A 12950-nucleotide genomic window follows, 5' to 3' on the forward strand; every position below is an offset into this window, starting at 1 on the left:
TTTAAGATTATTGAACCAAAAAAATGGAGATCTTGGAGCTGACAAAACTGTCTCCTCACACTGAGGTTCAAAATTGTAAAAACTTAGACAGAAAGCCAATCAGAACATAGCTGGTGTTGGAACAGATGGTAAAGTTTCATAATAAGATCTCTGCGGCGACTCTGTAGTTCGGGGAAAAGCAAACAAGCTCTTAAAGATTCATAAGTCAACAAACTGGCAAATAAAAACTATGACAAAGAGCTGACAAACCTCCACAGAGCTGAGGGGGTTAAAAGATTTAAATTGAACTTCTCCATAAGCAACCCCCCCTTAACATTACACAGAATCAGTTGATTTAGTTCCTTAAAGTCAGGAAAACTTCTCCACAACATTTAAAAGATATTTCTCAGCAACATGAAACATTGCAAGCGGTCTACCCTTCAGAGATACTGTCCATAACTCACTCTGCTGGGAGAAAAATCAAGTTGTGAATTTACTCAGGCAGTTTCTTCCAGCTTCTCCACACGACTCTTCATTAAATTCAAACTTTGCAAAAGCTGGCTGCCTATAACACTTTTTGCTCTTGCAACCTTCATCAGCGGCGCAACAACAGTTGTGTGAAGTGTTGACAGCAAACAGCACTGAGAATAGCATGCAAGAAGCTAACTGAGAACTTCTACTGTATAACACTTCAACTAAATACTGAGCTACGTTCATGGAAAACAACTCATTAGCTTTTCTATTTCTGTGTTACTCCTGCATGTTTTTTTTTGAAAGGTTAAAGTTACAACAGCCCTGTAAAATACTGCAATTCCAGATACACTGTGTTCCAGTCTCCTGCGACTAGTAGTTAGGAGGATAAATCCTAACAGTCCAGATCCCGGCAGAGCTTTCTACTTTATGAGACACTCTTCTTTTCAGTTGCATCCTCCTCCCCGTGTATGTCCCGGCGGAGGCAGATATGAATGGTGACAAGGAGCCAGATGGGAGTAGAGCTATGAATCCAGAGTACAGGCAGTAAAAATTTAGAGGTCCATTGTCAGCTGTGGGGGGAGATATTGCTTGGTGTTGTGTGTTAAGTGAAGCATCAACACTGTTGCACTTATAGCAGCAAAAGCAGGCTCATAAATAATTAGTGTTTATGCTGACCTGACACTAACTGCATGGGTATTTAAGGAACACAATAAGTTTTATTTTGCTACAATTAGATTAGAAAAAAAAACAAACTAAAGATTGGCAGATGCATTTAAAATACATGAATTCTACAGGAAAAAAATAGTTATTGCTTAATTTTTCTAACATTTTTATCTGTTTTGTTGTATAAATATAGGAGAATTCATTAATGTCTTATGTGGGATGATGCAACAGTGAAGAGGTTTTGAAGACGGACAATTTTCTTTGTTGTTTGAGAGGGATTTATTTGAAGTTGAAACAACAACAACCATATTTCAGCAAGTTGCATCACTAAAAGGCACTTTTCAGAGTTCAAAGTCTAATCCTGAAACTCAACAAGCTGCTTTTTTATGGTCCCAAAAATGACATCTCCGTTTAGATCAAATGTGACGTATAGCGTGCACTGAAGGATTGAGGCAAATATGTTGACATGGCTGAATGTAGCTAACTGTCATGAAGTCCCAGTGGTAACGTTGATTCCTGAGACTTCAGTCTCTCCTATCAGAGATCCGAGTGGGATTTTAACGTGGAACGACAGAGAAAAGACGAAGCAAGAAAGAAACTAATTTGTATTTTATTTGATTATATCATGATGTTGTTATCCACTGCAGAAAAGTTTGAATTTTCAACCTGCAGGACTTCATTCTGGGTCATTTGATTTATTTATTTATTTATTTTAAATAGGAGAAAAGGCATCAGGTGTAGGGTGTAATTACCTGGAACTGGGACACGATCCAGAACCAGAACCCAGGACTCATTTATTATATTACATTACTTCCTTTCCCCAAACCTGCCACGTACGGACACTTTGGTCATGACCCACTTGCATCAGTTTTCAACTTCCTTTATCATCCCATTTTAATGCACACGGTACTGCTTTTCAGCTGCAGATTTTACACTCTTATTGGTGCTTTTTGAGACACGATCTTACATCAGCCCTCCCAATGTTCTATCATTTCCTTTTTTTCTTGTCTTTATTTTCACTCTTGCTTTACTTTTTTACTTTACTTACTTCTTTACTTTCTTTTGGAAACTATTGTATTGCGTCAGGCTTTTCATAACAATTGCAGAAAATATAGTTGTGTCTTAAAATTTAACTGTGCATCCTGTGACTGGTCGGTGAAACCCTTCATGTCCTAAAATGACACTTGGGGAAACTTTGTGCCTTAAAAAACTAACACAGCAGGAAAGAAGCATCAGTTTGGGATGAATTGGGAGCCATAAAGGAATGTGTCTAACTGTGAATGTACAACATTATGAAGTATAAAACACGAGAGGAAACCTGGGAAACCCACAGACACTGGCACCTCGGGGAGGTTCTTTCAGAGGAGCTTCTGAGGAGCCTTAAAAAAAACCACTGTGAACTTGGAAGAGAACTATTCTCATTGGAGTAGTCAGTTCAGAGAGTGATGGCACCAAACTGAAAATGATCAGGCTTTAAGGATCACACACTGTACCTGTCCCCACATCGGTGTGTTCCTGAGACATGTGCTGGCTCTGATGGACCCATTCCCCATTGCACTTGAAGAAGATTTGGAGTGCAGGTCGAGCTTGACATCTGAGCTTGATGGGGTTACTCTTGATAATGTAGGCATCAACAGGCTCCTCCAGGAAACGAGGCAGGGTCCCAGAATGGCCATGCTGCAGGGCTTCACCTCGAGGACCTGAAGAATGACACAGCAAGAAAAATCAGCCTGTAACAGACTTTTTAACCATTCAGTCCTCATCCGGTTTTCCCTTTCCAGCTCCAACAAGGATGTTAGAAGGTTGGGGTCTTTTCTTCCTCCTGTCCCACGCCTCTGCTCTAAGATCATTGAAGCATCTATTATTTTTTCAAATGCATTATTTTGAAAAACATTTCCTAAAATAATACAGCCAGAAAAAATTATCCTTCTTGTCCAAAGTCAGTTTTTCCTACAACTTTGACACAATTCACAACAAATTCAACTAATAGATAGTGTTACATTTTATTAATTAGACACAAATGAAAGTACACAAACTGTTTAGCAAATGTGCAAAAATATGCATTATGAACATACACATCTATATTCAGTTTTTAATAATCTAGGCCACTGGCATTATTGTGTTCAGTTTTTGCTTCATGTGGTGATAATTCCTCTAAGAAAAGGCAAGCACTGGTCAAAAGATACCTCAGCTGCACTGTTGTCGCATATGTTTTGTGTTTGAGTATATTTGAGTCTTTCAAACAGGAATAAACACAATGATGAATGGTTGACATTCCACTTTTCACAGCATTGTATGATAATGTCAAATGAGCATCACATATGTCCATTTGTGAACCTTCTGCTGATAATTCAGCACCACACCATCAGCATCGTTCATGACGTGGTGATGCTTTTCAAGATTCGCTTATTTCAGCAAAATGCTGCCACATTCTGCACATATTACAACAGCGTGACTACGACAACGAAAAAAAGCACCAAACTTTCCCAATTGCAGAGCAGCATCGTCTTCAACTCTGAACACTTTGTATTAAACAAAAAAGTCAATAGTATGTTTTACTGTTCAAACTGGAAAAAAAAAAACATTTGGCTTTCAAAGCTTCCAGCAGCTGGCCTCCTCACTTCTCTGACGATGATACTATGATGTTTGAAGGTGATGCAACACACTGGTAAACACCCTCCTGTCTTAATCTTTCTTAAACGCACTACTGGCATCATAGAAAAGTAAGGAGATATCTTTGTTGTATTATTAATAATCATTAGCTTCATGATCCGATTTGTTCTTCTGTTTTCTTAAAGTTAAATCACTGCGTTTCCTTTTAAATCAACATATGATCAAGTATTTTTCTTTTAGGATTATAAAGTAGTAGAATAGAGGAAAAACTAAACTTACGCAGATCTACACTACGGCTTTAAACAGTATGTTGATCCCAGTTGATGGTCACAAAAGACAGCAAATTCAGTTGAAGGATTTACTGAAAAGACACATTAAGGGGCATTAGTCCCTCCTTTCTCAGCCTGTTTGAGGTGCGTTCCATTCGGCACACGTTTTGCCACTTCTGAGGCCCGCAAGTGTAATTACACTCTGACTAATCTGCTAGTTTGCTGGAACCTCTTTCATGCAACTGTGAAGGGTTTAGTGAGGCAAACCATCCCGCACCCACCCCTCCTGATCCCAACTCCCCCTTGCACACTCCATGTTTCTTCACAGTGATGGGTGTACCTCTGAAAAGCCCATCAGGATTAGAGAACCCACTCTCCCTTTCTCTCTCTCTAGCTAATCTAATCCTCCTACCTTTCCTGCCGGATGTCTCCTGATCGAGGGAAATAGATAAAAGACTCTGTGATTCCCTGTCTGTGAAAATCACAGCACTTGCTTAGTGTTCCTCTTCCCTCTGTGCGACACATTCGCATTCTCTCCCTCATTCCTGGAAAGGCAGCTGAACAAAGAGACATGCTTTTAATTTCAAAATGACTAGCCCTAGGCAAGCTTTTCTTGTTCACAGTGCTCCAATTTGTTTTGCGCGCGCAGAATTGACATGGTCTGTTTGTGTGTGTGTACGGATGCAAAGCAGGGATGTGAGCGTGCATCCAGACAGTGATGGATTGGAACAAAAACAACACAAACACACAGCTGTCAAACAGTCAAAGCCCTTTATATAAAAACATATTTATTAACGGATCAGTCATTTTATTCATTAATCCTCATCAACAGGGCAGATTAATGCCACACCAGCTAATACCTGTAAACACATCAACATCAGAGATCACATCAGTCATGAGTTACGGGTTGGATTGCAGTTAGTAGTCTGATCACTACTCGGACTTCCATTTTCTGTTTAGCTGCTGGGATTGTGTTGCAGCAGACAGATTAAGGGAGGCAGCAAAGAAACTCCGGTGCCATTTAACCTCAAGCCAGTGTTGGGACATGTAGCTTACAAGCACTTAACTGTCCCTGGGAGGTGCATAACAGTGTCTCAGATTGTGAAATAGCTGCATATATATCACACAACTAAAACAAAGAACAGGAAGCACAATATATTTTATTTAAGCTATACTGTCCTATGCTTCAGCATACTGGAGGGTGGGCTTCTGGCAAACAGCACTGCGATGCTGCATGGTGCTGTTTAACGTTCACTCATTTGTATCCTGAAGCCAGTTCAGGCTTGTTATTGGTTCATCTCACCTCGATATGCTTTGGTGCCGTCATTCAGGAGACCGCGGTGCCCTGAGTTTCACAGTTTTCTCAGTGACCTACAACCAATGCTTCAATCTGGCAATAACGCATAGGGGGCACAGATACATCTAGCCAAGTCTAGGAGGAAAACAACATATCACTGCCAAAGGGCTGAGTGATGGCTCTATTTGCTTTCTCTGCCTCTATGTCTGCCTTGCACACAGACAGAAGTTTCTACTGGAAAACAGACTGCTTGTGGTGCAGCTTGTAAAGCATCTGAATTACTCAAGTACAGCAAACATGCAATGTCACGTGCAAAGTTAAAGCAACGGGCAAGCATGGTCTCTTGTGTCAGCTCATAATTCAGCGAATAAGTGACTTCTGGACACACAGACTGGGGATCAGGAGAGATCCATGCACAGACGCAGGGAAGGAGACCTCTTTCTCATGCTTTTTGTATCGTGTAACACCAGTCTGATCAGATTTGCAGATGGTACTGGCATCGCTCTCTACCTCCAAGTTCAGACTGGAGATCAAGGCTTAGTTGTCACACAGCTGCTTCTATTGCTGCGGGGTGAGGAGGACCACCTGTGGCGTCATCGGAAGAACTGCTTTCTGGTATATAAGGAAACGAGACCTCAGTTTCCTCTTTTCATGCCATCACTTTAGTTTTAAAAGCAAAATGCTGGAAATTTCTTGACAAAAGATTCTATCCTTTTAAGAATGAATGTTTTTGGTTAAATGATTTGTTATGTAGTTCTTGACATATTTCATCCATCCATCCATCTTCATACCTGCTTGTTCCAGTTAAGGGTCACGGGGAATCTGGAACCTCTCCCAGCAGTCATTGGGCAAGAGGCAGGGTACATCCTGGACAAGTTGCCAGTCCACTGCAGTGACATTTCAGTATAGGTGACAATTTTTTGCAGCAAGCTGGCCAGTTAAACAACTAAATGCCAAATCATAAAACTCCATAGAAACATGAACGCACCCTTTCTGCGCAAAAACCATGAATACGTATTTTTTTTTCTTTTTAAATCGGCATTAACATGGAATTACGTATCTACATAAGCCTGATTACTTCTCCCATTATCAGCTGTGAATGTATGCTGATGCTACGAATGAAAACATAGTTTCAACCTCAAGTTCAAAAACGTGACAGAAAACGTATCAATAAAGAGGAAGCTCAGGTTAAAAACGAGACGCATCAGCTTAGAGAAATAGTTTATTTCCTGGTATTTGCTCTACGACAAACAGCAGAGTAAAGACTGATGAATGGAAAAAATGACATGCAATCAACTGCGGTAGTTGAAGTAAAAAGCACAACATTACAAGAGAACAAAAAGAGCTACAGATGAAACTCTGGTATTATCAGCATGGAATGTACACATAGCTTTTACAATACAACACAATGATCAGGACAGAGATGTCTTGATGAAGCATGGTGTGCTGGCGGTTTCATTAAACCTCATACTCCTGCTGGAGTATGATCTAAACCCTTTCTTTGTCTTCAAAGCTGGTCTTCCACTTATTATGGATGACTGTCAATCAGCTATTTATTAATAGAAAGCATTATTACAAGAGTGTATGTTATAAAAGTTCACTCCAAGTAAAAAAAAAAAAAAAAAAACCCTGAAAAAACAAAGTATCATATTGAATGAGCTCAGTGTAAGTGTTCAGATATTTGAGAGGTTTTTTGAAATGTAGGCTCCTCTGTTTTTTATTGCAATGTTTAGGATTTTTCTGCAGTTTTAGGGGTGATGGAAAAAGCTAGTGACTTCTAACAGCTGCTCTCTTACTTGCCTGATGGAGACTTCCCTTGATCTGCTTTTAAATAAACCTATTTTCCTTCTGAATCACAAATTTAAACAGTATGGTGATCTCGTACATCTTCCACGAGAAGTGATTACTTTGTTTTTGCTCTCAAGGCCGCAAAACAAGAAAAACAGAAAATTGTCTCGTCCATACATACACCACGAGAAATTTTGTGTGCAACGGGGCGGGGGTCATTGCAGGCCGCGATGTCTGCTTTCATATTCAATGAAACAGGTTATTTTGTATTTAACTAGAAACTTCGTCCACAGCAGGGCGGGTTGTGCATCCGGCTGGGTCCGTGTGTTTTAATGCCACATGTTGTAAAAAACTTTGTAAAAAAAGAATAAAAAAAATGTTCGTACCTTCTCAGCACCGTGATCAGCTGTCTGCAAGGCTGAGGTGTTGAGAAAAGTCCTCAGTCACGTCCGCGGGAACAAAATGGCGTCATTTTCTTCTCAGGGCCTCGATACCAAGAAAAAGTTCTTGCTTCTCGTGGAGGATGTAACTGGCTTTATACTTCTTGTCACAAGGCACTGCACTATTTTACACTTTAATTCACAGAAAGATCTTTCTCCTCCATACTGCATGGAAACTGTCACTTTCGTTATGATGTGGAATGTCCCTTTTACTTAAAGTGGAACTATTCTGTGCATTTCAGGCTAATTTATTTTTATTTCTGAGACCAGAAGGACTGGGATTGATCGAGTTATTGTCACAAATCGCTTTATTTACTTCAGACCGACCCTCTCCGTAGGCTGTCAGATCAGCCTGTGAGCAAAACGAGTGGATTGAGACTCTTCCGCATTAAGCCCCGCCTCCCGCTAATGCACTACATCGGGAGCGCGCACCGCACCTGCTTTCGCCGTCATTGTAACATCTCATAAACAGAAGGATTAGGCTAATATAAACTCAATAAAAAAAAACACAATACAATGTCAACACATAGCATACAGCCCTACATGTTGGAACCTGAATCAGAGCCTGAAAACAAAGTGGAAAACAGCAACCCACAGCAACGAATGCAGCAGGATGTCTCTCTTTGGTAAACTCACCAGCCATCGTTGGAAATAACTTTATCCCACGTTTTCCACCTGCCTGATGTATTTGTACATGCCCTTGTTAACCAGTAGAAGGTAACCAATCACTGAACCTTATCCCCCGGGACGTCACAAGGATTTCCAAGTAGAAAAAACTCTCTAAAACGACGCGTTTTTTGTCGCCATGAAAACCGAACGGAGAGCGTGCTGGAACTCAAACTCAAACATGCATTTAGGTGATAAAAAACAGTGTCGTTCACATGTCTGATGAGGATTCAACACTGTAACACTGTAGAAAGCTCAGAAAACTCCAAATACCATCATAGGACCCCTTAAAATTTGCCTGGAAAACTAAAAATCTGAACTAAAACCTTTATGAAGCACAGCCATTTGGCTTCCATAGGACACTAAGAAGTTCAGATCATATACAGTGTTTAAATTATTTGTGGCACATTTTGTACTGCCTTTTTTTTTTTTTTTCTTAACAGTTTTATCCCAGCTTTTTGGGAAATGGGGTTGCTTATAGTCTGTTAACATAGAAATACCAGATTTCAGTCGCACATCAATCACTTTTAACACTCCTTGTCTTGGTTTTCTGCTTGTCTGTTTCATTCTGGCTTTACCCTGAACATACACACACACACACACACACACACACACACACACACACACACACACACACACACACACACACACACACACACACACACACACACACACACACACACATACATATTAAATGTATAAAATCTATATATAGATAGATCCATCCATCCATCCATATATATATATATTCTTCTTCTCTGATTTTTTTCTGCTTTTGCCTTACCTGTTTCAAACTCTGCCTGATCTAAGCAAAGCTTTTGAATCCCGTCCCACGAGTCTGAAACATTACAGAGCGACTGACTCAGTTCATCCAGTGATGCAATAAACCATCCGAGAATCACAATCTAACAAAAACATGACATTCTGGTGTTTCTCATGAGAAAACAGCCAGTAAAGACTGTCACTTACATTTACCATTGTTTCAGCTAAGGAGCATAAAAGAAGTGTTTTATGTGTTCTACTTTTGATGGAGAATCACAACACAGACTGTTGGAACTGGGGGAAGGACTTCCAAAGCAACTTAAAAAATGTAGAAAAAAAACAAACAAAGCTGACATTTCTTTGCATCTTGCCTAATCACATAATATATAACAGAACATATGACATGACTCTTCATGCAAGGCAAAAATAGCATAATATTTCAAAAGCCAAACACAATGACATGTAAACAGACTTAATGACAAAACAGGCCTGCTGCCTTCTGAGCCTCAATGCTCTGTGTTTTCATCTTTACAATACCTTTTAAAGACATATGTAATGTCATAATAATGGCCCACTGCAGTTACATCTATTTATTTCTTTGGTTTGATTTGGTGTCTTTGGGGTTTTGTACCTCAGCTACTAACTCCTATCAGTTGGCCGACTGGTTTAGCAACATGTAGGAAGATCACTAAACGAGTCAGGAACGCTCAGATTAAAACACCGCAGAATAATAGAGATGAAAAGTTTGTTAGCATTAAGTGTGACAAGCAAGGTTTGGCACAAATGTATCCTCAGCAAAGGACGGTTGCCTGGAAATCTATGTACGGTTTACAGCTCCGTGAGCTTGTATTGTAAAACATAAGGCACTGATATCACATCTGTGTATGGATGGCATATCCATGTGCATGAAAAAAAAATCCAAGAGCATGTTTTACAGTATGGATCTACGCATCGATCTGCACTCTAAGAAAGGCTTTTTGACTCTTGTATGTGTTGCAGAGCCGCACATGGCACAATAATAACCAGCTGATTCTCCTCACATCAAAGGGATACTAAGAAAACAAAGCACAGGAGTAAATTCAAGCCTTAAAGTGCAACGGACAACTGGCATCAGGTTTGTAAGAAGGCAACAATAGAGTAAACAAAGCAGGGGATGAGTGGCATCAGCTGCAAAAATGACTTCCAACGTTTCAGCCGACTGATCAGTTAGGAAGAGTCTGCAGAGCTGGGCAATTTAAAGAGAAAATTTTAAAAAAATGTATTTATTAAAAGCAAAAAGACAAAATACAACTAAGCAAAAACAAAAAGCGTTTATGTATAAAGCTCTTTAAATCAGGTCATAACCAGTAGGCAAAATGGTGGATCACTTCACTCTGCTGGAGTTTCTTTCAGTCTTTGTTTTGCCATGTTTCCCATGTTTTAGGAGCTTTTTGGCAGTTAAGCACACATCAAATGTGCATTCAGTTTCTTATCACACACAACACAAACTTTTACACCATCACAGAACAAGGACTTTCATGTATTTTCTGATCATGTGACACCTTCCCATGGAGTTGTTTTATGAGTTTAGTGGTGTTTTTGAGCCGGTGTTCTGTTGCAAAACAAGCGATAAATTTCATTTTAAATCTGTGCCATGTACTGTCAGCTGTCCAAGATGTTCCCTGGTTCTCATCTCGTAGCTGCTGAGATAAGCTTTAGCCCCGCTGCGACCCGACACTGGAAGTAATGGACATATATAATGAACAAATTGATGATTTGCTGCTTTGTTTTATAACAGACTGAGACCCAACTTGTACTTGCCTGAAATTTTGGGGGTGCTTAAAAGGTTGCTTCAGATGTTTTTACCATTAGCTTTTGTTTTGTGATTAAATTGAAAGTTTTGTTTTTTTTTGTCTTGTTCAGCATTTAAGCAGACAGAATGATTTTCTGGATGCTGCGTTCTGCTGGGCAAATTTACTTTACCAAGGGAAGCATCATAGATATAATGCTCCTCTTGAGATTCTGGATTCTTATTTTATTTTTCTATTTATTTTTCATTATTGTTTGTATTACAAAGTTTGTACTGCTGGACTGGACCGGAGAGGACAGAAGAGGGACAGAAAGAGAATAGAGAAGAAGAGAAAAGAAGATTGAGAAAGACAACAACCCACATACATTTGCATGAACATAAGCACACATACACACCCACTTATATTTACACACATCCATACACCTATACACACTGGAGTCATGTTTCCCCCCCACTGGAGGATGAAGCCATCAACTATCAGGAAAACCTAGAACTCACAAGCTAAATCAGACACACAGAAAGAAAAATGTAGAGTTTAACTTGATGCCGTCCTTTTTCCATTTGTATTTTCTAAGCATCTTCGCTTATTTGAAGGCACACTTGGGTTGTATGGATTTAGGCAGTGCTGCACTGTTCAGTTACAAAACCCTTTAGGCTTTCTGATTGCAAGCTTTTGACCGCAACAGTAATGAGTTGGGCAGTTGTCAGTTGTAGAAACTCCTCCAGGTTTTCACTGTGGTCTATATGCACCCATCCTCTTGGGTTTAGCATGATGCATTTAGGTACCTACTAACATCAGGGAGCAATTTAATAATTTCCCTTCCTTTCAAATACACTGTAATCAATTCTTGTCTGAAAAGAATGACAGTAGACTAAACCTATTCTCCTGTTAACTCACCTTTGTCAGCAGCCATCTTGCTTCATGAATAAATATGCTCATTGAACTGGATTGATTTAGATTACTTCCTGTCCCAGTGAAACCTCCAGTATGTGATCTCAGATTTGTAATCCCACAGCAGGTGTGTGTTAACACCAAAAGTCTCCAGAAAAAACAGCGGGAAACGGGGGAAATAAATGGATTAGAATATCCATTTTTAATTAAATGCAACATGTCTGCAATGTGTTATCTAATCACTGGCTTTAATAATAAATTATTTTAGAGTATCTCTTCATGTCTGAAGTAACAGGTCTTTCTTTATGAGTCTAAAAACGCAAAAGTTTGAACTTAATGAAGACAGATTTTGCATTTATAACTTATTCAGCACAATCCAACAAAGACGGAAGTAGAGAAAAGTTTTCCAGCTTCTTTAACCTGCTAGACTAAACTCTGTATTAATGAGTTTGAGGTAGCTGCTTTCCTAAGAGTTAAACAAAATCAACTAATTACTTTTTAGTTTATTCATTAAGAGTCACTGGCATAATTATAAGTTAATTATTTCACCATGGTAACGTTAGAATAACAGGCCAGAGAAATAAGCAGCAGTTTAGTAATGAATGGAAGATAAACTTAGGGATTTGCTGCGGCATGTCTTGGTGTAACACTGATTTAGTTGAAAATGCCTGAGTAAATATGTGAATAAATACAGCCTGGCAGTGGTCAATGTTGCATTAATTATATATGCCCAGTGTGAGGTGCTTTCACAGGCAGTATTGATGGTAATACGTGCAACAGATGGATGGGCTAGTTTGAGGATTAGAGGTGAAGCAAGCAGAGGAGATGGGGGTGGAAGGATATTGGTGAAGCAGATGATAGGTGGGTGTTGAAGATACTGAGAAGCACTGGGGGAGCATCTGTTCAGATCATATGAGTCCATGGCAGGAAAGCAAAAGAAAAAAGGAAAAAAAAAAAAAAAGAGTTCTGATTTTCTAGAAAAGGTTTGTAAGCTTCGGTTTTAAAGAGAAATCCACTTCTTTTTGCCTTCTTAATCAGCTATAGTCCTCTGGAGGATCACAACCTTTGCAATCTACAACCCACAAATCCACTTCCTGTCTGTGCAAAGATTTTGACTGACTTGTGCTCCACAGCAGAAAGAAGATAAGTGAGGTTGGGATGACTCGATCTCCTAATACGAGAGGAAACAGGTTCGAAAAGGAAATAACACGAGTGAGTCTGATCGCGTTAAGTGTTCTCAGGCAGAACCCATAATTGTTTATCACATGTGTCCAGCTGACAAGGGTAAGGTAATGAACTGCTAAGTACCCATGTGTCA

General features: G+C 39.6%; 1 protein-coding gene across 1 annotated transcript in view; it reads right to left on the reverse strand.

Annotated features, from left to right (window-relative positions):
* Positions 1 to 12950, reverse strand: part of LOC306767919 (netrin receptor UNC5D-like) — a gene marked incomplete at both ends in the record, with an annotated part of 211736 nt that overhangs the window by 88853 nt on the left and 109933 nt on the right. The window contains one exon of the mRNA XM_079256085.1: positions 2610 to 2816. Coding sequence (XP_079112211.1) covers positions 2610 to 2816 — 207 coding nt within the window. The remainder of the gene's footprint in view (positions 1 to 2609; positions 2817 to 12950) is intronic.

This window comes from Telmatherina bonti, assembly GCF_933228915.1.
Source record: "Telmatherina bonti genome assembly, chromosome: 17".
NCBI classification, from domain to species: Eukaryota; Metazoa; Chordata; class Actinopteri; order Atheriniformes; family Telmatherinidae; genus Telmatherina; species Telmatherina bonti.